Here is a 26,407-nt window from a genome sequence, read left to right as displayed (position 1 = left end):
TTTACTTTTAATTTGAATGCATTTTAGCTTCTGTCCAAAATGTAAATAAAAGGAATAGAGTGAACATACTTTGGTTGAATGGTATTATTTCAACTTTGATAGTTAAAACATTATTTTAAAAACTTATTTTAAAATCTCATGTAATATCAGTGATTTCATTAGTCATAACCCTTACTGTGTTCGATCTTTATATCATTGAAAATGGACCTTTCCATTGTAGAAAATGGGAGTTGTGTCTAACGAACTAGAAAGAGGAAGACTCAATGAATCATCAATCATTTGGTCTTTTTCTTTTTATAAAAAATAAATAAATAAAAATTGCCAGAATCCGTAAGTCACTGATATCTAAGTACATTTTGAATAAACTCTTAGTTAAATTTAATAATCTACAAATTAAATTGATAAAACAAATGACACTAAATAAATTATGTGTGATAAACAAAATAAGAGGCACGAAAGGTTTGAATATAACATCAATCATTTGTTGTTGACTCTTAATAAAAACAAGGAAAGTAATTGTCTAGGGTCTCTTGTGGAAAAATAATTTACATTTCTTTTAAAAAGCTCATGATTAGTATTTAGTATGTCAAATTTTATGTTTTAGCCTATATTATTTATTCTTCACATATGTCTAATTAAATTTTAATTCTAAATTAAATTCTAATCATATATATATATATATATATATAGTTGTGTCTCTCCTTTCTAAATCCTAACCCTACACAAGCTGCACCTATCTTTCAATCATTGCCTTCGCGCCGTCGCAGCTCTCCCCTTCACGCTGCGCCGCACCTACTTACCGTCCAATGTGGCACCATTTTTAGTATAATAGAAAACTGGTATTTTTGAACGGGATTAAATCAATGATAACTTTCATTCTTCAATATTTTTCATTCGGCCAATACTTTTGAATGGGATTATTTTTATGATACTCATGGAGTTGGGACATTGTTTAGCCAAACTTCCGTGTGTGAATGAATCGGTATGAAGTTATTCAAAATCGAATAAAAATTAAATTGATTGAATAGATTATCAAACAATGTACACAGAAGATACGCATAAGTGAAGACATAAGACTTTGCTTACTCCGTGAGAGAAAATATGATATTGAATAGAGAACATGTGATATCCTTCGAAAGACAAGAATTAAACTATTGAAATTTACTTTTATTTATTAATATATTTATAAAATTATTTTTCTAAATTTATAGTATTTAATTTACAATTTGATTTGGGTCAGTGCAAGTGCAACTTGACCTTTATGGGTCCACACACGGCTCTATTCATATTTGTTTGGCCAGATACAGTTAATGTTTTTGGACTTATTTTTTAGACCAAAGTAGGATTTTTTTTGTTGTTTTTCGGACCATGTCTATTTTTGCAGCTTAGTTAATATCTTCCCAGAAAAGGGCATTTCAGTAATTTTATTTGCTTCGATTTTGGCAGCTATTCTTAAGAGGGAAAATTTAAAATGACATCGGCGCATCGCCCGTCACTGAACTGGAAGATCATTCGATTCTAGGGTTTTCAGTTGTTTTCACAATCCTTGCGTGACGAAGAAAACTGGGTCGCGCATTGATCTCAATGCTCGGGAATGAGCTACAAGGAAAATGCGGTGGCTGTAAATACCGGCGGTGAGTTATCGTTGGAGCAGCGAGCTCGAATCTCCCAAAGTTTCAGAGCTGCCAAGGCACGCCTCGCCAGAAAACGGCAGAGGTTTGAGTCTGGCGGTTCCACGGATTGTCTCTCGAGCAGTGAAGCGTGAGTTCTTGATTACGGAGTATATGCAATTCGTGTGAATCCTTGTGGTGCCTTAAAAATAAACAAATGTTTTGTTTCGCTATTTTAGAACGGTTCGTTGAGTACTCAATTTGATATTAGTTCAATAACAATGCTGTCTTCATTTATTTTTTTATCCGCGTTACTGTATTTAGTGTTCTTGGTATTTTGTAAGTAATTTTCGTTTCCGTGTAATCATTAGTTGGTTTTCTTGTAGTGCGTGCCTTGTTTATTTTGTAGGATTAATTAATATTTATAACTAATGGTTTGATTTGAATTCCTGAGATGAATGAATTTTTGAATGTGAAGGTCTGGAGACAATAAGGGTGCAAAAAGTTTCAATCAACTTGATGAGATTCAGAGGCTGCCTCTTTCTGAGATATCGACAAACATATCATCAAAACCTTCCCCTAACGATTGGAAATTGTCCAGAAAGCACAGTACTGTTGTAAAAATTGAGGCTAAGGGTGAGGTGCTTTTTACTCCAATCAGACAAGGTGAAACCTCGAGCAAAACGTGCTCAATAGTTCCATGTGGAACTGGTGAAATTGAAGGTTTTAGTGTAGAGAAAGGCCGATGCACTTACGAATGTAGGTCAAGTTTGAATTATGGTGCTACTCTGCAGTGGCAGCATCGGTGTGCAGCTGAGTCAAATTCGGAAAGTCATTCAGTAGAATCACTAGTTACTCCTAATACCCATGGCTCTCTCTTGACATCCAATTTTTTGAATGATGATTTTGATGAGTCAATATTCGAACTAATTGATGCTGTCTGTGAAAAAACCCCATCGTGTAGTTCTGTAAGGGAAAATACTGCAGTAAATGGATTGGGTACTGGAGTTATTGTTAAGGATTCAGAGGAACATACTGCCCTCCAAAGTCATGATGTTTGCGATGAGGTGCTAAGATCAAAAGAAATTTCAAGTTCTTCTGGCGATCAAGCATGTGAAACAGAAGTGTTGTGCGAATCAAAGAGTAAACTGACAGAAAGTATGCCTGAGGAGTATGCAACGTACATTCAGTCTCTGAATGATAAACAGAAGGAAGCAGCGTGTTGTGACACTTCAATTCCTCTAATGATTGTTGCTGGACCAGGAAGTGGGAAGGCATGTTTTTCTTGTTTTATCTTTTGAATTACGTTCATACATGTTTCATAATATTAATGCTTCATGATATTGATGCTTAATATTCATGTTGCAGACATCTACTATGGTTGGACGTGTTTTGATGCTTCTACACAAGGTAGGTTTATTATATGCTGTATGCTTATTCTAATTATGCTTATATTGTATACTTATGCCTCTCCTCTGCCACATGCTTGGACAATTCAGGGTGTCAGTCCGTCCAACATTCTGGCAATGACATTTACTACAGCAGCTGCAGCTGAAATGCGAGAAAGAATAGGAGCAGTTTCGGGGAAAGCAGCTGCAAAAGAGCTAACTATCAGCACTTTTCACTCATTTTCTTTGCAACTTTGCCGTCTGCATGCTGAGAAGTATGTATATTTTAACTTCTCTAAATAAATTTTTTGCATTGATGGTAGATTTTCCATTTTTCCAAAAGAATTTTGTTTGGTTATGTTTTGGTGTATCTTGTTGTTTTGGAAAAGTAAAAAATAAGAAATATAGACATAGTTGTTTGATGTGAGGTCTTTTAGGGGTAAAAAAGCTCATTGTAGAAGAATAATGAAGATGGATGAGGGAACACAATTAAACAATATTTGATTTACTTTAGTTGCTAGCTGATAGGTACATTGGATTCCAAAATCAGGGGATAATAACTACGTGATCTTGTGTGGCTGGCACCTGCTGTTCCTACTTGAAATATGAATTGAAATAGTTTGTTTACATTGCATGGCTTATGAGAATTTAAAGTACAATATCTCCAAAATCCGGGGGCAAATTGTATTTCACTTACTTAAGTTATTTTGAAGAGAAACTACATTAAAGTGGTGGGTATTTCATAATTAACCATTAAGTTATCCTATTTACCAGTATTTCCTGTGTAATCATATATAGTGGATCCTTGAAATAAGTCGAAACATTTCTCAGGAATATATGCTTTTGAGAACTAATCGTGGTGTTTGTGAAAGCACTTATATTATTTTCCAGTAGATACCTGACGCTAGTTGAGATTTGTGCGGCAGACATTGAACATCAGATTTATTTTCTCTTAGGAGCTAATATACTTGAGGTTTGAGCCACCTGAATAACATGTTTTCTTTGCCGTCTCCTTAGTTATTCTTGTGACATTGTCAAGTTGATCATCATTCATGAAGCACGTCCAACATTATATCAACATGTTCACTCATGCAATAGGTTAGGACGAACCCCAGATTTTTTAATATATGGGCATGGACAACAGAGAAAAGCTATAATAGAGGCTGTTCGCCTGTTGGAGGATGGAAAGAAAAGGGCCAATCTTGAGCTTTGTAAGCTTGCGGAGTTGCCTAATATAGATTCTCCAAAAAATTTTAAAGACATGTCAAAGAAATGGTTGAAGTTTGTAACTCAGGTATTCCTTTTTACCTATGTACAAGTTTTCTGAATACTTCTATACAGGACTTGTTTTACACCACTACAAGGAGAGAGTATTCCCAAACCCAGACATAATAGTGGTCCCGTGCGTCTCATAGTTGTCACCTTCTGTTTGCATCATTCTTTATAAATCACAGGCTAAAGCTGCAGGAAGAATACCTGAAGATTTTCAAAAAATTGGTGACCACACAGGAGTAGGCTCTTATTTAGAATTTTATGTCTGTTGTTTTAGCCAATCTTTCTTTTATCTCAGCATTTGTCTTATTTCTTTTTTGGATTTTACTCCAGGCAATTATTCTCGAGAACTACAACAACATATTAAGATCCTGTAATGCATTGGATTACCATGACTTTATCAGCTGTTCCGTGAGGCTACTAACTGATTTTCCAGAAGGTTCATACTATCCATTCCAAACACGTAAATTTTGGAGTTATCCATATTGCCATTTACTGACGATAGGTTTAATAAATCCGATTATGACTGAAGTTTTTAAAGAGTGCCAAGAATCATGGAAGGCAATCGTCATTGATGAGTTTCAGGACACAAGTGCCATGCAATATGTCTTGTTGCGGATTCTTGCATCCCATAAATGCATAACCATTGTTGGTGATGAAGATCAGGTATGCTTCATCCTTGATTATTATTGCCTTTGAAAAACATTTTGTCTTCTCGATTACCTTCTTACGTGCTGTGCTCACTTAAGTTTAATATCTACCTTTGTGCAGTCAATTTTCAGTTTTAATGGTGCTGATGTTAACGGGTTTGATTCATTCAGAAAAGACTTTCCAATGTACCAGGAGGTTAGGCTGTACAAAGAATCTCATTCTCACATATCTAACTACAAAGTGCCACAGATTCTACTTATAATGAATTCTTATTCAAATCTCTTCCTATCATATATTTAGGTCAGACTAAATAAAAATTACAGGTCTACACGCTGTATCATTGAAGCTGCATCATATCTTATACGAAACAATTCGAAGCGCTGTAATTCAAAGGATATTCTAACTGATAATTCTTCTGGATCAAAGGTAAACATCCTTTGAAGGGGTTGGTTGTATCACTTTCAGTAGCTAATCAAGAATATTAGATCATGCTGAGCAGATTACAGTCAAGGAATGTTGCAATGAAGAAGCACAGTGTGCTTTTGTGGTAGATAAAATTTTGGAAATTGCATCAGATGGTTCATCTGCTAAATGCTCATATGGCAAGATTGCTGTTCTTTACAGGAGGCAGGTTAAGCTATTTCTTGTTGCCCTTACAGCTACATCACAATCATCTTTTGCTGCAATATAAATTTTCTGAAGATTTTATAAAACAGCTACATCACAATCATCTTTTGCTGCAATATAAATTTTCTGAAGATTTTATAAATGCTATGAAATTATGTTTGATATTTCTATTTGTGAACAGGCAACAGGAAAAATATTTCAAACGGCATTTCGTAACAGAAAGATACCATTTAACATTCATGGTGTGGCTTTCTACCGTAAAAAGGTATTTTGGAGAAATATGCATTCCTCTGTGAATGTGTGGGGTTGGGAAATGTCGATTATTTCTGTAGCTCAAAGTTTTGAAAACTTGTATATTCCATAAGAATATTTGAAAAACCTAATATGGTCCTGAGCATTGCTCCTCCTTTCCTTTCACAATGTTGCCTAATGAATATTCAATTAATACATACATATAATGTATATATATATATATTGCAACATGGGTCTGCATAGTAGTATGCATGCTGACCCATGCTGTTCCATCCTGTAACAGGTAGTTAGAGCAATTATTGCCATGCTGAGTACAACATTACCTGGTTGTGATGATGCACCATTTCGTCGAGTATTCAAGGCTTTACTTCCTTTTGATAAAGATGAAAAAACGAAGGTATTCCTTGTCCTTTTACCATCCATTATGTTTTAAGCCTTTCTTCTTGGGAAGAGCTTCTAGATTTCAAGTCTCTAGTTAACAAGAGTCACATTACTTATTTATCTCTTCAGGTAATTGAACACATTGATAAAGTTTCAACTGTGAGAAAATGCACCTTTATTGCGGCTGCACGTGACATTTTTAATGCAAAAGTATCTGGAATCTTTAAGAGGTTTGCTATGTGTGCCCTAGATAACCCTCTTATTTTTGTCTGCACTTACTATCCCTTCTTGTTTGGGTGGATTATTTCCGATGAAAAAAATACTCTACATGAATCATAATGAAATGCCTTTCTATGGTCAAAGTCTCCTCTCTTACTATATTATTCATTCTAGACTTTTATCAACTAGAACTTATGCGCCTCAGCTATTATGCTTATAGGTGGGATATACGTGATATAATGATCTTTATTTATTATTAACTGGTCTATATGAGTGCTCTTTTCTCTGTTTCTGGTATTCTTTGATTCTCTTCAAGTGTTTCCAAATGGCCAATGAAGCATACAAAATCAATAGATAGTGAATCTTGTATTTTCAATGTATAATGATTGCAGGAGTGAACTGACACAAGGGCGTAAGGTGCTGCTCACTCTGGACATGATTTTGAAACTAGTCTGCAGGGTATGCAACTCAATTAACTTGTCTGTCTTCATTGATACAGGAATAGATTTGAGCTTGATTATCCATATGTTAGCTTATTATTAAACTTCTATATTGAATTAATATGGATCAATTGTAAAATGATTATTATTTATGATCATGTATCTTGTTCATTATCCTCTAAAGGTCAATATTATGCTATGTGGTTAACATTTTGAGAATGAGATGCACGTGTTATTGACACATTCAACTATTTCCGATGGCTCAAGAACTTTATCTACATATGCATTTGTGATGTATCATGTTAAAACTGTTGTCATCATATTACATCTTGCAGGAACAATCCATTTCAGCTGTAATCAATTCTGTGGCTACTATGATACCACAGGTTTGTTTCACTTTTATGCAGTAAATTTGTAATATTTTGTTTTATTTTTGCGGCTTTGATTTGCTTAATAGTGTCAATCATTTTGTCTCTTTTATTTCTCTCCAATGGAATATTATCTCCCTAGCGTAGACTTGTATGATTAAAATCTTTTAATTGATGAATTCTTCTTGCCACACAGATTATTATGATCTTCAGATCAACTCCTCTACATTTTACCTTTTATATTGTTAAAACTGCGAACTTTTAGATTGGCCTTTTGTTTTGCTGTGCACACTTGCTTGTTTTTCTAACTTTATTGCAACTATATTTCTTTGGAAATTTATTTCTGTGACTTCGAAGATGACCTTTTCTCATGCGAATCACTTCTGGTAGCAATAAGTTGCGCTACAGTCATACCGTAACATTGAATTTATTCATCCTGTAGAAATATCTTCTTGAACAAAAAGCAGTTCTTGATGTTGATGGAAGCAAGCTGCTGAATGAAGATAATGATCTTAGACCTGTAAGCATCTAGAGTTCTTTCTAGTTTCTTATTTCACTTCACTCATGTTTTGATATATTCCATTTGGAAATAATAATTTTTAATTATTTAGAAAAGGAAAATTGCTATCAGATATGTTTCTTTCTGCAAGTTTGAAGGGAAAGTACAAACTTTGGAGCTGAACATACCACAATCTGTTTGCTTTACTTTGCAGGTGTTGCAGTATTTGTTGGATGATGTTTCATTGTTTTTGACAACCGTGCATAATGTCGTAGAATGTGGTAATGATAGTATCACAGAAGGCAAAGGTTGCATGAGTACACTCAAGGGATTTATTGAGTATATTACAGATAGGGAGAGGGAGAACTTTCGACTGAGAAGGCATGAGAATCAAGATTCTGTGACCCTTACAACAATCCATCAGGTTCTACAGTGCTTTAACTGCTACAAATCTATTCTTTTGTCCTAGGGTTTGGTGCTGTTAAAAATTCTACTGAGTGTTTTTATGCCAACACAATCAGGTTTCTTACATCCTTTTATATGTGTGTGTATATATATTGCAGTCAAAAGGGTTAGAATGGGGGACAGTTTTTATTATAAAGGTACTAGTTGGCTGTAGCTTCAGTTATGCATATATGCTGTTTCATCATGTAATTCAGTATCACTAATGGAAATTGTTTTTCGTACTAAGGCAAATGAAGGTGAGATTCCCTTGTTGCATGAATATAATGGCATTGTCAATGAGAATGCTAACTCCATTGAGGTAATCCTGTGTATTTATCCAAATCTTCTGCACAAAAGTGGTTGTAGAACTATTACTTATTGTCTGACTTGCTTTACTTTTAGGAAGAGCGGCGATTGCTTTATGTGGCGATGACTCGTGCTCAAAAGAAACTTTTTATGCTGTATGTCATCATGGATTCTAATTGGCAGGTAAACACATTGTTTTGAGTTTTGCCACAACTTGTTTATGGTGCTTAAGCATTACCAATCTTTGCAGGTTATTCATCCATCCCGGTTTCTTAGAGAAATTCCTCATCACCTACTAGACACCCAAGTAAACTTTTCTATCAATTATAAAATCATCATAAATTTTACAGCTTTGCTTGAAGTATGAATAAAGAATGAATTATTCTCTTATGCTTCTAAATCTTATTTATATATCTCGGTGTAGAAAGAGCTAAGTTCCGTAAAGTCAACGAAAATTAGCGCCCAAAATGACCAAGAAGCTTCTAAAGAATCCAATACTTGCAGAACAGAGTTGCCTGAAAAAAACTCAGGGCCTCATGCTCCTGTCGGTAATGTAATCAATGAGGCATCCAAAGAGCCTACTGAGGTCGAAAAGTATGGTAGCAGCAACTTTTTACAAAGGTCCTTTCTTCAAACACATACCTGCTATGAATGGAATGTTCGTATATTGGCACAATCTAAATGTCTGCTACCCATGTTAAAAATTTCAAGTAGATTTTCTTAACTTTATAGGTTCAGTGCGGAGTACCGAGGTGTTGTTTCCCACTTGTTCCACCAGTGGGCAAAGAAACCTGCATTTCATGACCCCAAGAGATTACTTAGCAAGGTGAACCATAAATATTTTTCTTGTGCAATTCAGAAAACACTTAAAAAAAACAAAGAGTTTTTGCTTCCGTTTTATAATCCCATTTGCAGTTAGGGAAGCCAAAGCTGATTTTCATTTGTGAGAGACATAGAAATGCAAAGGATATTGACCTTTGACAATAGAAAGATGCTAAGCAATAAGCACATTTCTTCACAGTAGAAAATGCATAATAATAAGCCACTGCCATACTCATATCAACACCCATTAGTCGCAGCACTGCACCTCATTGGCGCCAGCCATTTTCCATATCTATAAAAAGATCTATAAATTCTTGTCATAAAAAATCTATTGCATTGTAAGTTTGGAAAGTGTACAAGTAGTACGGTTGCTTCTTTTTCCTTTTTTAACTAGAACGTTCTCATTGTCTGAGTTGCCCAATTAACCAGATAGGAAGTAGCCAATAACTATTTTTTGGGTTACATTATGCTACTTGTTTATCACTAATCATTCTAACTACAGGTTGCTTTTGTGATTGATGAACGTTTGTGTGCCAAGAAAAGTACCCCCAAGGTGCTACCAATTCATTTCTAAATCTTATTTTCATTCTAATGATTTAGTCTCTTTGTGTGTTCAACTGCTTAATTGTTCTGGACATATTGGTTTTCTCTCTCTCTCCCCCTCTTTTTTTTTTTTTTTTCAAATCATTTTTCATTTATAATATTTATGAAAGGATAAAGGAGATATTATAAAATGTTTGTTGTCCATGTACAGTTAACTTCTCCCATTCTTCAGTTTCCAGGTGTTCTTTCCATTTTTTCTCCATAACTGATATTTATTGACATGTATATACAAACAAAATATTGGGGTGTCTGAAAAGGGCAGTCATTAGGAATTTTTTCAAGTTTTTGTGCATAGTAGTAATTATAAGTGTGATAACCACAGCATGAAATAGGGGATTTTTCCAATAGTAATCACACTTGCTTGTTTTTCTCCTATTGCGCTATTTTTTGTTATTATTATTTTTCTCGGTTAGTAAATTATTGAGTAACTATAAATGGCAGGATGTTCTGCGTGAGCTGAAGTCTTGTTTAACAACTGACGAGGCTTATAGCTTTGCTGAATCAGTAAGTACATTATTTTAAATGAACTGAATGGTTGAATACGACAAGAGATCATGAACCCGCCATAGATTTATTTGAATTGTTTCCAATTCTTAATTATATTTTATTTTCAAATCTTAAATATTTCCCTTAGGTGTTACAGTGGGAGCAAATTCCAACCGAAAAGCGTGCTCATTTGATGAGAGAAAAACAGGTATGTGTTAGTTTTATGCAAGCTATCATTCCTGGTGACAATTATTTTTTCCTACAGCAATGTAGTTGAATCGGTTTATAAAGTGTTCGTTCAATTTTTTTTGGTTCAGGAACATTTCCAGAAACTAAGAATGGAGAGCGCAATGAGTTCATCTGAACCAACTGCTAAGCAGGTCATTTTCAATACCCCATTTCTTATCTCATCTTTTTTACATAATTTAAGGCTTCTTTTTATAAAATATTAATTTATTTTATTTTATAATATAAGGCTTGTTACTGGGCTGCAGTTTACTAATTTTTTATTTATTTTTATTTTTATTTTTATCTTTAAAAATTGGGACTGACAATGATAGATTTGGATAGGTTTCCATGGCCCACAATTTATTGGGGTTGGACTTGTTGGGATTGTGCATAACTTTTTTTCTTAATATATAATTTTAGATTGTGCCACGTCAGATCTGATATTGAGTCAGTCATGACAGATTCAGTCAGTTATCCATGATTCCCTATTTTTGATTGAATTTATTTATTTTATCTCCTGAATTATTATGCGACTAATGGCTGATTATTGTTATGAAATGGGCAGATTTCGTATCTACAGAATTTGGGATGCACTATAGTGCCTACTTCCAGGCTCCATGCTTCTCGTTTAATTGAGGAATATAAGTCGCTATGATTTCATTACAATATATACAGAGAATAAAATAAAATAACACATTGATATTTAACGCTACTTTTTGGTAATAAGCATATTAATGGAACTGCTGTTGTGGATTATGTTTATTCTAAGGAAAAAAATACACACAAATGAGCAAAAGGTGTCATGTTATTTATTAGAAAGAATATATTTTCTTTTGCCTAATTCGATCAATACACAAGTTTGATTTGGTTTCTATTATGATGTTTTCTTTTTTTTGTTTTGGAAATGTATGTTAGGTTGAATTGAAAACATAATTAATCAAACATATATACATTTGTTGAATGGAGCTATATTTTGGGCAGAGAACAATGCTATTTATTTGTATTAAAGATTGATGCTACATTCAATGCTATTTTTACTGCAAAAATGATCTTCTTCTGAAAAAGATATTATACCTACTCATATTTTTCATTTCAAATACTTATTTTCCATTTAAAAAAAAAAAAAATTCACATTCAAAACACACCAATCCGAAACAAACAAAACCCACTCAATAATTTCACTAGAAAATGGTTCACTAATCACATGAACCATAGTGAAATTTTTGAGGGTCATTGACATTAACTTAAAAATCAATAAGAAGAAGATCAAAGCTCACCTGATGTGATCTATGTACACATGATACAAGCAATGCAATAAGTTGCTGCAAACAGGTCAATCAAACGGGTCGATCCGTGGATCGTGCTCGCTCGCCATTGCCATTCCCGTGCAAAGGCATGTCGGGCACATTACCTACATCAGCCAAAACATGCAACTTTGCGTTTAATATAAGCCTACCGACGGAGAGAACAAGGCATGGCTGTGCATCATGACTACAATATAATGCTCAGGACCTCTCAAGTTTTAAGTACTTTTCACGATAATCACAAGATAATGCCAACAGGTTACTGGACTTTAAAAATACTGGTGAGGAACCAAGATAAGTGATGAGATTTCCGTACCTTTCCAGACCCCGAACAGTTAGGACACCTCTCTGTCTTGGGTTGAGACAAGGGTGTATCCCCGTCTTTTAATGTTGAGACTGGTTCAGCAAGAACAAGTGATCCGGTGCTTGAACACCGAGCGCAAGCAAGATATCCTGAAAATTGGAAATATTTTCATGTGTGCCTATTTATACACATATATATATGTATGTATGTATGTATCCCCATAGTTGTAAAGGCACTAGGTGGTATTAATTTTACTGTGATTGGAATTCACTCAAATATCGAAAGGAATTATTTTCACAATCTAAACAATAACCCAATTTTAGGTTTATTGATTCTCAACCCCCACAATCCCATATTCCCAGGCGGAGCTCTCCATAAGTAGTACTACATAATTAATATGAACAATCAATATATGTGCAATCAATATGTAATTGAATTCCAGTATCCTACCAAAAGACATTTGAATACTGTGATATCACTCTTAAAACTCTTCTTATAGAATTCACATTCTATGCTGCCTTTAGTATTTGATGTGAATAGAAGATAGATGTTATGTGATATATCATGTATTTGATGTGATGTTTTGAATAAAAGATATGTTTTGGAATGTAATATATTAAATGAAAATTAGGTTTTGAATATAATTATTTTAGAGAGTTTTTTGTGAATGGTGCAAAAAAAACAAGTTTGAAAACACAAGTAAATAGAGTTTAAGATGTGTTCGATTGAGTTAAACCAAATCTTGATTACTTAAGATTTCCCATCTTTCCTTGTGATTTTACTAATATTTACAAGCATAACCAACAAGAAATGTCGGTTACCTGTGCCAAGGCAGTACTTGCATTTCTTGTCCTCTTGCTGCTTCACATTGTTCAACTCCACCACCATCAAGGCTGATATTACTCCAACTGCTCCCCCCGAGAATGATGCCACAATCGGATCAACTTCACTGTAACATCATAAGTTTTCTTTATGGTAAAGGACATGAAAGCAAACACCATATCCTGAAGCATTAACAATGAAAGCAACAAGGGCCACATGAAAGCACATTGCATAAATACCCCACCTTCCAAAGTTATTGCATATGTGATACTTTGATATAAGCGATAAGCCCAAACTAGAGATAACAAATCATTAGCTACGCAGGCCATAAGAATTTAACAATGCTTGTCACCACAGTACTCGGCCTTGTTTAATAAGAGAACTTGTGTAGGATTAGCATTCAGTTGATCATACAGGGAGGAGCTAAATCATTTTATTGCTGCTTCCCATTCTAATTACCTCCATATAGAGAGGGGATAAACAACATAAATTGAGACAATAAAGGGTGTTCCGACAACAGCTACCATATAGCAAGAGGTGGATTACTGAAGACATCATTCAGATGGTAATGTAATCAGTCTTAAGAAACATACCTGAGTTGCATTGGAAGATGCATACTCCGGATAAAATCAGCATATGATGTGCCCCCTAATCCTAGTTTTAACTCCAGCTGGCATAAGAATCAGAAAGGGAATAAATATCATTAGGAATACATTCAACTTTATAATAAACTTGTACTGCAATTATTATTTTTTTTAATTTTTTTATTTTGTTCCTTTACTGTCGTAAGCTTTGTTCTGTATAGACAATCATATAAATTTTCTTCTTGCTTTGATTTCCAATCCTTTTATTTTAATTTTAGATATCATAAATTCATAGACACACCAATAAAGTGTGTGTTAGAAGAATAGAACAGGTAATTTCGTAGTAAGTAAAAGGGCATAATGCATTATTAAAAGTGTCAATATCATTGCCCAAATAGTAAAAATTTTATCGCTTATATATAATACTGATTGAAACAACTGACAGAAATGAGATCTATTCATTTTCTATTGATTTCAATAATATGCTTATGCACACTACTCTTGCTATAACATAGGTAATCAAATCCCATAATTTAAGGTAGTCAAATTACTTCTAATTTTAGCAAACCAATCACAAAATAACATGTATGCATACTACATGCCTTTTTTCCACACTCCCAAGTTGGAGAATAGAAATTTTCCATTCCCAATTTGGATACACTACTCTCAAATGCTAAACCACTTAATCCTTTAGTAAGCACATCAGCCAGTTTGTTGTCCATGTGTAGACAGGCATACGGGGTGTACAAATTAGTCCACTATCAAGTTTTTCTTTGATGAAATGTATATCAACTTTGTTAGTAAATAACCCTCTCACCTAAAAGCATAGGGAAATGCATTTATAGTCTTCCAATTCAATGTCTTTTGTTTGATCGTGCTGAACTGGATTGTAAGCTATGTAATGGCAAATTTGTTGCACAATTAAATGTTAAGCTTAAGACAATCTATGATTTAAGCTATATGGAAATGCCATGCGCAATCGTATAACTACATGATGAGTAAAGAAAACACACACACATACAGGAACCATCGACATCCATAATTTATTATTAGATATGAGATGCAGGTTTCCTATGAATTGATTAAATGCAAAACTAAAATGTTCTACACAATAAGATATATAACTTACAGTGGGAGCAATAAGTCCACCAAAAAGCACGATTCCAGTAAAGAGTGCAAACCATGTAGCATAGTATTGCTTAAGATTCGACGAATTCTGCCAAAAATGCATAATACGAATGTCACTACCCAAAAGGATAAACTCTGAATATAGAATAAACCAAAACTATAATTCTAAGCACTAAAATCACCAGCGGGGGCAAAAAGGGAATAAATGAAGGGAAATCGGGGAGCTCATTTTCTTGCTCATCCTTCAAAATCCCTAGCTCAGCACTTTTAATTCGTTGCTGTATTCTAAGCCGGCGAACCTACAAATTAGATGATAAATAACCATTACCAAGAGTTTGAATCCAACTATATTTTTAAGAACATAATTTCCTTCGTGTAAAATAATCTAGCGTTCAGAAGTTCTGGAGCGATCCATGTGTGCGGTTTATTATTTATTGAACGGTAAAGGAAAAACACTAACCTCCTCCATCTGCAGAAAGATTTTGTTCCGACGACTCCTGATATTCTCCTGAATTTCCTGTAACTCCATTGCCGCAAAATCCTGGACTGCCTCCGGTCCTTCAATTATACAAAACCTACACCGAAACCCGCGGAAATCACTCAAAAATTTAATTCAGTCAAACATTCAACAAGGATGAAAGAAGAGAAACAGATCCTACTCAAACGCATACCACAAAGCATATGCTCATCAGATAAATCCTAAGTGAAAAAAAAAAAAAAAATACCCGGCGGAATTACTTTCCCCCGACAAATCGGAATCTACAGAAGCGGCAGAGGAGGAAGGCTCGGCATCTGACGCCTTGCGTCGCCATTTGAGATTAGATTTCAGGCTGGTATGAAGAGGACATCTGGAGTGTGACAGGTAGAACGCCGCCGGCGGAAGAGAAAGCGTGAGAATCCGAGCAGAGCAGAGCATTTTCTTCTTCTTCTTCACGCCAAAATTGAGGGAATCTCTCTGGAGTGGAGTGGAGACCAACGCTGCAGCTATGCATCTTCTGTGTGTTACAATAAAAAAAACATCTGGTGGGAAATTTATTCTTGCCACGTGTACTTATTTTGTTGGCTATCAATTTCAACTGTCTCACTATATATAAGTTACTGTTGAGGCTTTTTTTTTTTTTTTTTTTTTTTTCTTTTCTTATTTGAAGTATGCATTGTTTTAAAAAAATATATATAATTTTTTTAAAAAATTATTTTAATGGTCACATTCAACTTATTTTTTTTTATATAGATGGTTTTTAAACTCATCGGAGATTTTTAAGGATAGAAAAATCCTTTTGTATCACCAAATCGAACCAACTATTGTAACGTTTCATGAATTTTCAATTCAGTAAAAGAAACTCATTTTGGTTTTGTTGCAACAAAAGAATTTATATCCTTCCTAACGTTTTTATTTTGTTATTTACTTTTTATTTAATTTTACAAAAGTTTTGAAGTGTAAAGTGATATAAGCTTGGAATTTAGTTAAATAGTTTTTTTTATAAATATAAATAGAGTATAAGAGCAAATGCAACAATAACATTATTAAGGGCTTCTCCATCCCTGTATCGAGGCTATTCCTGCTATGATCGAAAATAATACTCAGTCTCTACCATCCCTGTATCGAGGCTATTCCGGCTAGGATCGAAAATAATACTCCTCAGTCTCTATAGATTTGATTATGTGCATTACATTTAAAAAATATTTAATATTATATTAATAGTGAGTAAAAATACATATGCTCTTGTGAAAGATAATGGGATGGGACGGGACGGAAGAAGTAACATATATTGTATAGAACTTTCATATAGTGGCTATGTATTATATTAGTATCATATATATATATATATTATATTTTGTTTGCTTCTATATAATGTCCTGTGTACTGTGCAGAATCTGTAACAATACTCCTAAATTAATATTGGCAATTATAAAACACAAACCAAAATTCACTATATATTTCTCACAAAATAAAAAATAAAGCCAAAATAACAGTAGAATTGCTGTTAAGCAAGCAAGCCTTCATAATTTGTACAGAAAAAGGTTCTGAAAAATAACATGTTATATATATATATATATGATATATTCTTCAAAGAATTGAGGGGCTAATATAGAAACTCGAACACAAACAAAACACACGCAAGGCTTTACCGATGATCGAGACCTGATGGCCACCGGGTACCTAAGTTGAGCAGCACCCGCTTTTTTGGTTGACAGGTTGTCCACGGATCTGCACTGTTGGCGGTCTCGCATTGCTTCCTGCCGGCTGGCTCGCCATCCTGCAATAAGTCGAATGTATGAACGACAATTGATACCTCCAAACCAAAAAGTAATACAAATGGGATCGAGTTTAAGCTCGAGTTACATCTACTATATATAAATAATATATATTCACTTTGTTGAGTTCTATCAATCCAAGCCTACTCAAACATAATAAATTTTTGAGTTTTTTCAAGTTAGAGCTCAATTCGCTAGGCAAGTACTGCATACGAAAATGAAAATATACTGATAAAACACAAATGAAACGATGGTATAGTAACCTGTTTTTAACATCAGCAGCCATAGCCATGAAAGCTTGTTCGACGTTGGTGGAGTTTTTGGCACTAGTCTCCATGAAGGGGATGCCAATTTCATCAGCAAATGCCTTTCGAACAAGTAGCAACATGATTCAGATACAGGTTTGGGGTTTTACACAAGTTTTAAAAAATAATACTAATAATAATTAAAAGTGCTTACCTTTGCTGTCTCGTAAGGCACAGCTCGGTTGTCACTAAGGTCGCACTTGTTCCCTACCAAAAGCTTGTTTACATTTTCGCTAGCATAGCGGTCTATTTCGTTCAACCATTGCTTCACATTGTTGAAGCTCTCCTGATCAGTTACATCATATACTATCTGCCAGACAGTAACCGAGTTTATTCATAGGTTTTAACAAATGCTCATTAGGTTGTGAAAAGAATGCTAGATAAGCTTACTATAATCCCATGTGCCCCACGATAGTAGCTACTTGTTATTGTTCTGAATCGTTCCTGTCCGGCAGTATCCCACTGGAAACAGAGGCACGAAAAAAAAAAATGTACATCAAAACCGCCGAGCACTACAAGATTCCATAGGGTAGAATGAAGTACTTGTTGAAGCAAAAATGTACTCACATTCAATAGAGACTGTAATTTCATTATCAGAAGAAAAATAACAAAAAATAATAGTAATAATAATAATCAATAATAACAATCAAACACCAATCAGAGGAGCATACATACACGTGATTTCGCTATGACCAAGGACGATAAATGATAAATCGGGCTTAAAAGAAAGGAGAGTATAATTAGGTCAGAATACTCACAATCTGAAGTTTAATAGTCTTCCCGTCTTGCTCGACAGTTCGAATTTTCTACAAGAGTAAACTCTCAGTCACGACTCCACAAATAGAAACATTCTTAGGAGTATTTATGCTAGAAAAAAATTTAGCACAACAAAAGATTGTAAGCTTACAAAGTCAACACCAATTGTGCTGATGTAGCTCTCAATATACGAATCATCCTGTATCAGCAAAAAAAAAAATGTCATTCCTTGCCCGACATATAACCATAATATTCAATAACTGGGGACGAATAAATGAATCATTTACACCAGGCAAAAACTACGGACAATATATTTTAACGGTAATAAGTTTAGCAATTGGAAAAGTTACTGCAGATATATTGGTTTCACTGACAGGTGACGCAGTGTTACTTCCTTTACAGAACATTCAGCTGTATAATTTATGCAAAACCTTACAAAGGGAAGAATTGTCACTTAATCTGATCAACATTCAATTATTATGTACAGGCATAAATTGTGTCGGATGAAGCATAGTATATCCGACAAAAAGTTATTCCAACAACCACAATAAGGAAGTTTGTAGTAACTTACAGCAAATCTTAGGAGAAGACACGACTTTCCAACACCTGAATCTCCGATTAGAAGGAGTTTGAACAAGTAGTCACTGCCAATACACAACTTCATATAAGTAAAATGATACAATTTAACCCATAAATTATCATAGATTGAAAATGCTTTAAACGTTTCCGGCAAAAAGCCCATACTTCCATAAAATACAGCAGAAAATAGTTCATCGCCTTATCAGGTGTATTAGTTTTCCGGACATCAACCAACTGCAGCCTCCATTGCAAACCAAAATGCATTTACTAGCTGAATTAATACTAAACTTCACCTAGATTTATTATATATGATTTAATTAAGTCCTGCCAAAACCATATGCAGCTGCAATTTTCCGTGATATATCTTGCATTGAAAACATCTCTTTGTACAATGGCAGAGGAATTACATTAATTAGAACGACAACACAACGAAGCATTACAAGTTGAAAACTTAATTATGAATCAATTGAATGAATACTAATTTAATTGCTAAAAGACCTACCAATACCATTCACAGCTGCAACATTCAGATACAGAAAAAATAAAAATAAAATCTCACTTATCAACAATTTGGTGTGTTTGTTTGGAGGATTTGTAGAGATTTTAACTATTCATCCAATTTTTTCCCCCAAAAAACATCCAATCAAACACATTTTTCATTTTTTATATTATACTAAAAATAAATTTTACATTCAAAACATCTTATCAAATACCTATTTATATCACATCGTACAACTATTTCAATTCAAATCTTTTACTATTCAAATCCCAACTCAAAATCCAAACCCCCAAAACAAGCATTGATGTGAAATCAGCCACAAGATTGTCAAAGAACACATTTGAATTAAAAAAAATGGTTTAGCCAATTCAAAGCATCAGTAACTTAAGCTCCGCATCAAAAACCAACACACAAAAAATTTCATTAACACCACTAAGAACCCTAAAAATGAATATACCTACAATCTCCTTTCGTCATTCAATCAAACAATTCGCATATTATTACCCAAAAATAACCGGCAACGAGAAACATAAACAGCCAAAACCTCATAAACAGTAATCAATTCCACCAGAAAAGCAAGGGTGAAATCTGTGTTCTAATCGAAATTATAATAATTCAAACATAGCAAATTCATAGATCCAGCAACATTACTCCAGGAACAAATTCAGAAACAATAAAATTGGATCTGTCGAATTCAAAGCCAACACAACAGTATATCACAGTCCAGAAACAAAAAACCCTAGAAATTAAAATTGCATCACGTTCGTTGATTGGGATGCTCTGAAATAAGAGAGATTTACTATTCAGGAGTCATGATCGGAGGCTGTGATAGACGATAGTGTAACTCTCCCCTTCCGACGGTCGGGTCGGAGATCGTTGAACGGCGGCGTCGGAGGAGGAGTTTGACCGTTGGTGGCGGAAGGGTCGGCTCGGCTCGCCTTTGAAATAAAGAATAAAGAGAACTCCACCACCGCTACCGTAGATCGTATATATATAATTATAATTTTATACGGAGGGAGAAAAATACTTATACACGCCGACAACGTACAATGGTGTAGGAAGTTCTAATTGGTTGATATAAACCCAATCTAGTATTACAATAATAAATGGGTTTTGGGTTTGTTTAGATTTGATTTTAAATCCTGGGTTTGTTCATTCAACAATAAAAAATGCTTTGGTAAATAAGAAGTTTGGGAGGGTATTGGAATTTTGAAAATTTGAAAAAATTAAGAAGATAGAATTTGATTTGATGTTTTACGAGAGAAAAAATGTATTTGATGAGATTTTTTTTAAAAGTGAATAATGCCAAATGAATAAAAATGTATTGGGTAAACAAAGCCGAACTTTATGGGTGTGTTCTATTATACTCCCTCCGTCATAGTAAGTAATTAAAAAGTGTATTAGTAAAAATAATTATTGTATAATAAAAATAATTGTGGATTAAGATTAAAATAACTAAATAGTTTAATACAAATTATAAAATTTAAAATTTAAAATGAGATTAAAGTGTATAATTATATTTTAAAAAAAGGAATTGACAAATTACGGATGGACGAAAATAGAACGTAAGGATAAATTATGTGGGACGGAGGGAGTAGCATTTTTCTATAAATTTATTGTTAATCATTTATTTTCTAATAATATCAAATTAAAAATTTATTTTTTATTTTTATATTAAACATTTATATATATCATATTATACCACTATTTTAATTAAAAAATTTTAATAAAATATATTTTTACTTTAATAAAAGTACTTTCATATTTAATACATAATATTATGAACAATACCATTAAAAATAAATATATTTAAAATCAAAATTATTTGTTTATCTTTCCACTATACAATTATCTATAAAAATATTAATATATCTAAATAAATACATATGACTCCTGACAAAGAGTATATATTTTATTTTGTCATAAAAAAATCAAAATATATACACAATTTTTATATTTATATCTTATATTAAAAAAATATATATCTCAAATTAAAATACTAAATAAATACGCTTAAAAACCTAAATTGCTTTTAAATTTTAAATTGAATAATTATTTGATATAAATAATAAAATTTTAATTTTCAATATTTATACTATTCCCCTTAGAGCTTAAATTTTATTATTCAACACTTAAACAACAATTTTGAAAATTTTAATACCATTCAATTTTTAAAAAACTCATACTCCCTCCGTTCCAGAAAATATGGGACTATTAACGTAGATAGATAGGAGAATTTAGGTAAAATATAATTAATAAGTAATTAAAAAGTATATTAGTAAAAATAATTATTATTTAGTAAAAATAATTATTATTTAAAATAAGTAAATAGTTTAATTAGAATTAAAAAAAATTATAAAATTTAAAATGCGAATTATGTGGGCAGAAGGGAGGGAGTATTAAATATGTAAATACTAAATTATTCAAAATTTAAATATATAAATAACAAATTTTATCATTTTCAAATTTTTAAAACAACCAAAAATCTCGTGTAAACAGTGCAATGTATCTGCCTATAGTGAAAGTCAGTCCTTACCAAGATTACTCATGGACGAGCAACACATGTTAAGTCCCTACACCCAACACTTGTTCTCTGTCCATGTCGGTTCTTAGTAATCAATATTACATTACTTTTTATAGCATCATCAATATCATCGTAATCTTTTTAATTTTAATCGCAAAATTATAAGTTCAAAACCATCTTGATATCGACTGTCAGTCAGGACAATCTTGGATTCAAATTCAACTTGTTTCCTACATAAAAAATATAAAAAAAATAACGACCGCATATTCCTACGTCATAAAATCGTCCATCCTCTGACTACGAGAACAGCCCAAGGAAAAAACACTAACACCACAAATGGGATCGAGAAATGAAGAAAACCTCCGAACAACAACGGCTACATTTCATCGCCGGAGCCGAAGGTTGTTGTCCATAAACCTCCGGCCTTGCGCAATATCGTTCTCGGCGATAAAATCCAGAAAGTCCCGGAAACTGCTGGCGTTGTACCCGTTGGGGCGGTCGCCGTCCACCATTTCCGCGGCGGCTTCCATCTTCACGTCCATTCTGAGCCCATGCAGACCTGCGATCGAAATCCGAGTCTTCTCGTGGTTCACAGCGACGCGGTGCAGCACGCTCTTGTACCTCCCGTTGCTCAGGACCTCGATCTGGTCCCCGACTTGGACGTGGAGGGCGCCCGGGATCGACGGGACGACCCTCCATGAGTCGTCGTCGTCCCTGTCGAGGATTTGAAGCCCCGGCGAGTCCTGCAGCACTATCGTGACACACCCGTAGTCCGAGTGCAGGGGCAGGCCGAGGGCGAGCTCTGGCTGGGGACACGCCGGGTAGCAGTTCACCGTCACGACTTGCATCCCTTCATCGAGTTTCGCCGTTAGGTACTTTGGCCCAAGCCCGAGCGACTCTGTTATCAGCTCGGTGATCGTCTCGGCTAGCTTCTGCATTGCCTCGACGTATCCCCCCATCTTTTCTCTAGACCAAAAATTCGTCGGAATATAGAAATGTTACGATTTTTTTTTTTTTTGTCGGACTTTAGAAATGCGCTCTGTTTTTATATATCGGAATTGGAGGCGAAAGAGTACCTGTAATCCGGAGGTTGAAGAGGCCACATTTCAATCCAGCGATCGAGAGGATGCGCGTAGTGTTTGAGGAAGGCGCGCCAGTACTGAACGGTGTCAATGCCGTCTTTCAAGCTCGTGCAGTATCTAACCGGCTTGTGGACATCGTTTGACATGAATGGGGACTTGCACTTTGTCGGGAGGTCGAAGAAAGCAGATGCAGCAGCAAGAGCTCCATCCATGGCTGCCTGAGATATCCCATGGTTAACGACCTGCGTTATTTTCCAGCACTCATTATCAACCATGTAATAATATGCAGAAACAGAAGAACCATACAGTATCAAGCTTACATGGAAAAAACCATTCCGGAAACAGGCGCTCCCGATTTCTTCAACCAGCGTCTTTCTCCGTGCCGGATCATTCATCCCTGCCAAATCGACGAGGGGAAATTCGACAGCCTTCGAGGCCTTTTCAGGCATGTCTGAAGATCGAACTTTGTAGCATCCCGGCAAGTAAGGCAACCCTTTCTCTTGAGGAGTTTCTCCAATCGGAGAAGCGCCAGCGCCAGAGCTAGAGCTCGCGTTCTTCCTGTCCATTTTCTTTTGCAAACAGCAAATTGGAAATCGAAAAAGAATTCAAGAGTGACAAATTAATCAACAATGGCGAAAGTGAGGGGTATATATACATGAGTTTAAGACGGTAGATGAGCCTGAGTAGCTTAACAAAAGAGGAAACCAAATGCTTTGCACGAGGACTACAGGTAATACACAAAAGGATCTTTTTCATGTGTTTAGTAACAAAAACGGCAAAATAATGACACAAGCTAAAAAAGAAAAATTACGGAGAGATACCGGATGGGTAGATACGGTGAAGTCATCAGCAGCCTTTTCCCGAAAGAACATCTCCTGCTCTGACAACATCAATTCCGGACAACATGGCTCAGATGAATGTATTTAAGCTCAGATCATAGATAATCAAGATGACGGTGCAGTCGAGTGTTTAATGTTGACTACTCTCAGCCTGACATAAATCATACTAAATATATCCTGCCTTGTACATTTAGCACAAAGCGCGTAAACTTACATATTAGATGATGTATGATTCATTGCCTGGTTCTGCAAGAAATGCATCTGTTAGCTTCGAAGAAACATTGAATTTCACCTTTTCGAGCTCAGTTACGAGGAGACGAAGTTAGAGCATCCAATGATTGAGCAGCAGAGTATAGAGACAAAAATGCTCAAAGATTGTAACATTACTCAAAAAACAATTATAGAAACAGAAAAACAAACTCTACCTTTACGAATATTCCGAATCTGGTTCTGCTCGTGACCTACATGACATCACTCCCAGAAAAAGTTTTATCGAACCAAGCTAGCATGATCTTTTTTCAAGTCAAGTCATTACAAGATAAGGTTTTCATTCCATCTAAGGTTATCATTATATATATTAGAGGAAAAAGGAAAATCAACTGCAATGATGACTTCGACATACCAAGTTGTATTAAACCTACTTTAAATAAATCATGCAGGGGAGAATTGAAACCACCTCAGGTCAGAAATTCATTATGTTTCATCCCCATTAATCAATGAATACAAATAAAACGCCGTTGTAGGAAAGAGATTTACCAGTGTTAGAAAATATAATAGGCGTCTCGATTCTGCTAGCAGCATTTCCGCAACTTTGGATTGCAAGGGAGCTTCTTTTTCGCCATCAGAAAGCACTTTCCTCAACCTAATTTCAGCTTTAACTCAGATAAACATATTCACTTGTCAGAATGAAAGAAATCATACAAACAGAAAGCTCTCGGTTGTGAGATAGACGTGCGAATTTTCAGAATGGTGTTAGCAATTCTCCTTTAAACTGATCATTTGAATATACCCAAAATAATACATAAAAAATAACATCATAGTTGATAACGAATTGCATATAAAACTAAGAGAAACAGGAAATCAATAACCTCAGCGATGGAAGAGAAGCTGTACAGATCTGTATGGTTAAACGCTAGTATACCAAATTGATATAAGAAATACATTACACTTGCAATCAGGAAAATATAAGAATGCAGAAACCATGAATGAGATGAGATTGCTCAGAAATAGCAGATTTAAATATGGTTCCTTTCTGCCAGCAATTTTCTTCAGCTAAAACCTGCACAAGAGGGAGCTTCATGATCCTCACAGCAACCTCCATTTCCCAAACTAATAAATTGCAATTTTACTTAAATTCAAAACAACAACAACAATAGCTTCTCTGTTTTGACATAATTCAACAAACATATAGATCATTCTGGTAAAAAAAAGTGAAAAATCGACATGATCTGTTGAGGTTGAACTTCAATCAATCAAATCAGGGATCATTCATTCAAATAAAAGTAAAACAAAATCATTAAACAAACAAGAGCAAGAAGAACAGCATCTGCATTTTGCCAATCCGCCGAAGCCGTGAATTTACAATTTTTGTGTTTTTACACGACTCGATCCATATTTGTGATTGAAATTCCATCAAGACGAATTTGTTTACACAAGCATTGCAATTTAAACAATCTAGTACGAATGAAAGGCCTAAATAAAGGCGAGATTACAACCGCAGGGGCAGGGGCAGAGGCAGCTTTCATAAAACTAGTTGGTGAAAAACATCGCGTCACTCACTACTTATCTTTGGAAGCAGCAGGAGTGCCAATCCCGTACTTCTCCTGCAACTTCTGAATCTCATCTTCCTTCTTCTTCTGGTCAAACTTCTTGCTCATCTTCGCCTGCTGGTAATACAAAACAATGAGGTACCTATTCGCCACGTTGAAACCTGACAGGTGGTCGACGGCGGTCTTGGCATCGTAGATATCCTCATACACCACAAAAGCTGTGCCGCGGGTGTCCTTGTTCGTCCCGATGCGAATCTGCCTTATGGCACCGTACTTGCCGAATATGTCGTACATCTCCTCGCTCGTTATATTGAACGGCAAGTTGCGCACGTAGAGCACTCGATTCACCTCCGGCGGGAGCCGAGTGTTGCCCTTGCGCAAGCTGATCGCTGCCATCGCCGACGAATTTGTCGATCCGAAAACCCTAACCTAAAGCCTTTAGCCCTAATAATCGATTTGTGAATTTACAAACTATAGCGGCACAATTGAATATTTTCTTTCCCACGTCGAAGGCACGTGACAAGGCCTGCACGTGTACAGTTTGAGGTCATATCACTAAAAAATAAAAATTAATCGTATTAAAATAGAAAAACAAAAAAATTATCAATTTTAATTTTTAATATAAAAATTACTATTAATTTTAATTTTATTCCAAGTAATAATCAATTTCGTTTCACATTAAGGGTGTGTTTGTTTGGGAGGTTTGGATTTTGAGTTGGGATTTGAATAGTAAAAATTTTGAATTTAATAGTTGTACGATGTGATATAAATAGGTGTTGATGTGATGTTTTGAATATAAAATTGATTTTTAATATAATATAAAAAATAAAAAATAGATATTTGATTTAATGTTTTTGGAGGGAAAAAATTGAATGAATAGTGTAAATCCAATCCAATTCTCCAAACAAACACACCATAAGATTATAATGTCTTTACGATTCCGAGATGCAGTCCTAAATTTTTTTTAGGACATAGTAATATAATCTGTACAAAAACCAAACAATTAAATCATCAATGTACAAAAAAAAAGACCATCATAGTATTATCAATTATCACCCCT

At 34.6% G+C, this 26,407-nt stretch overlaps 5 protein-coding genes across 6 annotated transcripts; 1 reads left to right on the top strand and 4 right to left on the bottom strand.

Annotated features, from left to right (window-relative positions):
- The first annotated feature begins 1,447 nt into the window (after window positions 1–1,447).
- On the top strand, window positions 1,448–11,457 carry LOC127244783 (ATP-dependent DNA helicase SRS2-like protein At4g25120). The gene is made up of 29 exons (XM_051265280.1): window positions 1,448–1,761; window positions 2,089–2,884; window positions 2,979–3,020; window positions 3,110–3,273; window positions 4,097–4,292; window positions 4,453–4,509; window positions 4,604–4,709; window positions 4,803–4,936; window positions 5,042–5,116; window positions 5,222–5,347; window positions 5,421–5,552; window positions 5,730–5,813; window positions 6,084–6,197; window positions 6,311–6,411; window positions 6,793–6,859; window positions 7,176–7,226; window positions 7,651–7,728; window positions 7,922–8,131; window positions 8,271–8,309; window positions 8,399–8,470; window positions 8,554–8,640; window positions 8,708–8,764; window positions 8,882–9,078; window positions 9,190–9,283; window positions 9,782–9,832; window positions 10,324–10,386; window positions 10,517–10,576; window positions 10,686–10,748; window positions 11,162–11,457. The coding sequence occupies exons 1-29, from the start codon at window positions 1,595–1,597 to the stop codon at window positions 11,249–11,251; spliced, it is 3,573 nt and encodes a 1,190-aa protein (XP_051121237.1). The 5' UTR covers window positions 1,448–1,594; the 3' UTR covers window positions 11,252–11,457.
- Window positions 9,046–15,654, bottom strand: LOC127244784 (protein ORANGE, chloroplastic-like). Of its 2 annotated transcripts, XR_007837330.1 has the most exons (9): window positions 15,464–15,654; window positions 15,199–15,313; window positions 14,921–15,037; window positions 14,740–14,826; window positions 13,620–13,696; window positions 13,026–13,153; window positions 12,217–12,353; window positions 11,874–12,007; window positions 9,046–9,248 (listed from the first exon to the last, which is right to left on the bottom strand). XR_007837330.1 is itself a non-coding variant. In XM_051265281.1 (8 exons), the coding sequence occupies exons 1-8, from the start codon at window positions 15,652–15,654 to the stop codon at window positions 11,930–11,932; spliced, it is 930 nt and encodes a 309-aa protein (XP_051121238.1). In that variant the 3' UTR covers window positions 11,707–11,929. The 2 variants fall into 2 exon arrangements, 1 of the variants encoding a protein (XP_051121238.1); XM_051265281.1 differs by lacking the exon at window positions 9,046–9,248 and having other exon boundaries at window positions 11,707–12,007.
- A 999-nt stretch (window positions 15,655–16,653) lies between these two features.
- LOC127244785 (ras-related protein RABD2a-like) lies at window positions 16,654–20,124 on the bottom strand. Its single transcript, XM_051265282.1, has 8 exons — window positions 19,934–20,124; window positions 18,627–18,699; window positions 18,207–18,254; window positions 18,058–18,105; window positions 17,690–17,761; window positions 17,454–17,609; window positions 17,258–17,361; window positions 16,654–16,996 (listed from the first exon to the last, which is right to left on the bottom strand). Exons 1-8 carry the CDS (start codon window positions 19,945–19,947, stop codon window positions 16,900–16,902), a joined length of 612 nt encoding a protein of 203 aa, XP_051121239.1. The 5' UTR covers window positions 19,948–20,124; the 3' UTR covers window positions 16,654–16,899.
- Window positions 20,125–21,841: 1,717 nt separating this feature from the next.
- Window positions 21,842–23,644, bottom strand: LOC127244865 (flavanone 3-dioxygenase 3-like). Its single transcript, XM_051265423.1, has 4 exons — window positions 23,561–23,644; window positions 23,060–23,308; window positions 22,734–22,981; window positions 21,842–22,623 (listed from the first exon to the last, which is right to left on the bottom strand). Exons 1-4 carry the CDS (start codon window positions 23,627–23,629, stop codon window positions 22,041–22,043), a joined length of 1,149 nt encoding a protein of 382 aa, XP_051121380.1. The 5' UTR covers window positions 23,630–23,644; the 3' UTR covers window positions 21,842–22,040.
- A 1,463-nt stretch (window positions 23,645–25,107) lies between these two features.
- LOC127244870 (splicing factor 3B subunit 6-like protein) lies at window positions 25,108–25,873 on the bottom strand. The gene has a single exon (XM_051265430.1). The coding sequence runs from the start codon at window positions 25,741–25,743 to the stop codon at window positions 25,357–25,359; it is 387 nt and encodes a 128-aa protein (XP_051121387.1). The 5' UTR covers window positions 25,744–25,873; the 3' UTR covers window positions 25,108–25,356.
- Window positions 25,874–26,407: the final 534 nt, after the last annotated feature.

The sequence above is a fragment of the Andrographis paniculata genome, unplaced genomic scaffold (genome assembly GCF_009805555.1).
Source record: "Andrographis paniculata isolate CXL003 unplaced genomic scaffold, ASM980555v1 Contig21END, whole genome shotgun sequence".
NCBI lineage: Eukaryota > Viridiplantae > Streptophyta > Magnoliopsida > Lamiales > Acanthaceae > Andrographis > Andrographis paniculata.
Note: the sequence above shows the minus strand (reverse complement) of the source record. Positions and strands in the feature narration are given on the sequence as shown.

What these genes read in the sequence shown, in the direction of transcription:
- LOC127244785 (XM_051265282.1), bottom strand. An exon ending in AGACTATTAAACTTCAGATT is followed by an intron (nt 17,762 to 18,057) that starts GTGAGTATTCTG and finishes CTCTGTTTCCAG; the next exon opens with TGGGATACTGCCGGACAGGA. An exon ending in TGCCTTACGAGACAGCAAAG is followed by an intron (nt 17,362 to 17,453) that starts GTAAGCACTTTT and finishes CTTGTTCGAAAG; the next exon opens with GCATTTGCTGATGAAATTGG.
- LOC127244783 (XM_051265280.1), top strand. Translation starts at nt 1,595, where the DNA reads ATGAGCTACAAGGAAAATGCGGTGGCTGTAAATACCGGCGGTGAGTTA. An exon ending in AAATTGGTGACCACACAGGA is followed by an intron (nt 4,510 to 4,603) that starts GTAGGCTCTTAT and finishes ATTTTACTCCAG; the next exon opens with GCAATTATTCTCGAGAACTA. An exon ending in CTGTTCTTTACAGGAGGCAG is followed by an intron (nt 5,553 to 5,729) that starts GTTAAGCTATTT and finishes ATTTGTGAACAG; the next exon opens with GCAACAGGAAAAATATTTCA.
- LOC127244784 (XM_051265281.1), bottom strand. Translation starts at nt 15,654, where the DNA reads ATGCTCTGCTCTGCTCGGATTCTCACGCTTTCTCTTCCGCCGGCGGCG. An exon ending in GTGGACTTATTGCTCCCACT is followed by an intron (nt 13,697 to 14,739) that starts GTAAGTTATATA and finishes TTCTTATGCCAG; the next exon opens with CTGGAGTTAAAACTAGGATT. An exon ending in CATCTTCCAATGCAACTCAG is followed by an intron (nt 13,154 to 13,619) that starts GTATGTTTCTTA and finishes ATGATGTTACAG; the next exon opens with TGAAGTTGATCCGATTGTGG.
- LOC127244870 (XM_051265430.1), bottom strand. Translation starts at nt 25,743, where the DNA reads ATGGCAGCGATCAGCTTGCGCAAGGGCAACACTCGGCTCCCGCCGGAG.
- LOC127244865 (XM_051265423.1), bottom strand. Translation starts at nt 23,629, where the DNA reads ATGTTGTCAGAGCAGGAGATGTTCTTTCGGGAAAAGGCTGCTGATGAC. An exon ending in TCACCGTATCTACCCATCCG is followed by an intron (nt 23,309 to 23,560) that starts GTATCTCTCCGT and finishes TGTTTGCAAAAG; the next exon opens with AAAATGGACAGGAAGAACGC. An exon ending in TCCGGAATGGTTTTTTCCAT is followed by an intron (nt 22,982 to 23,059) that starts GTAAGCTTGATA and finishes AAAATAACGCAG; the next exon opens with GTCGTTAACCATGGGATATC.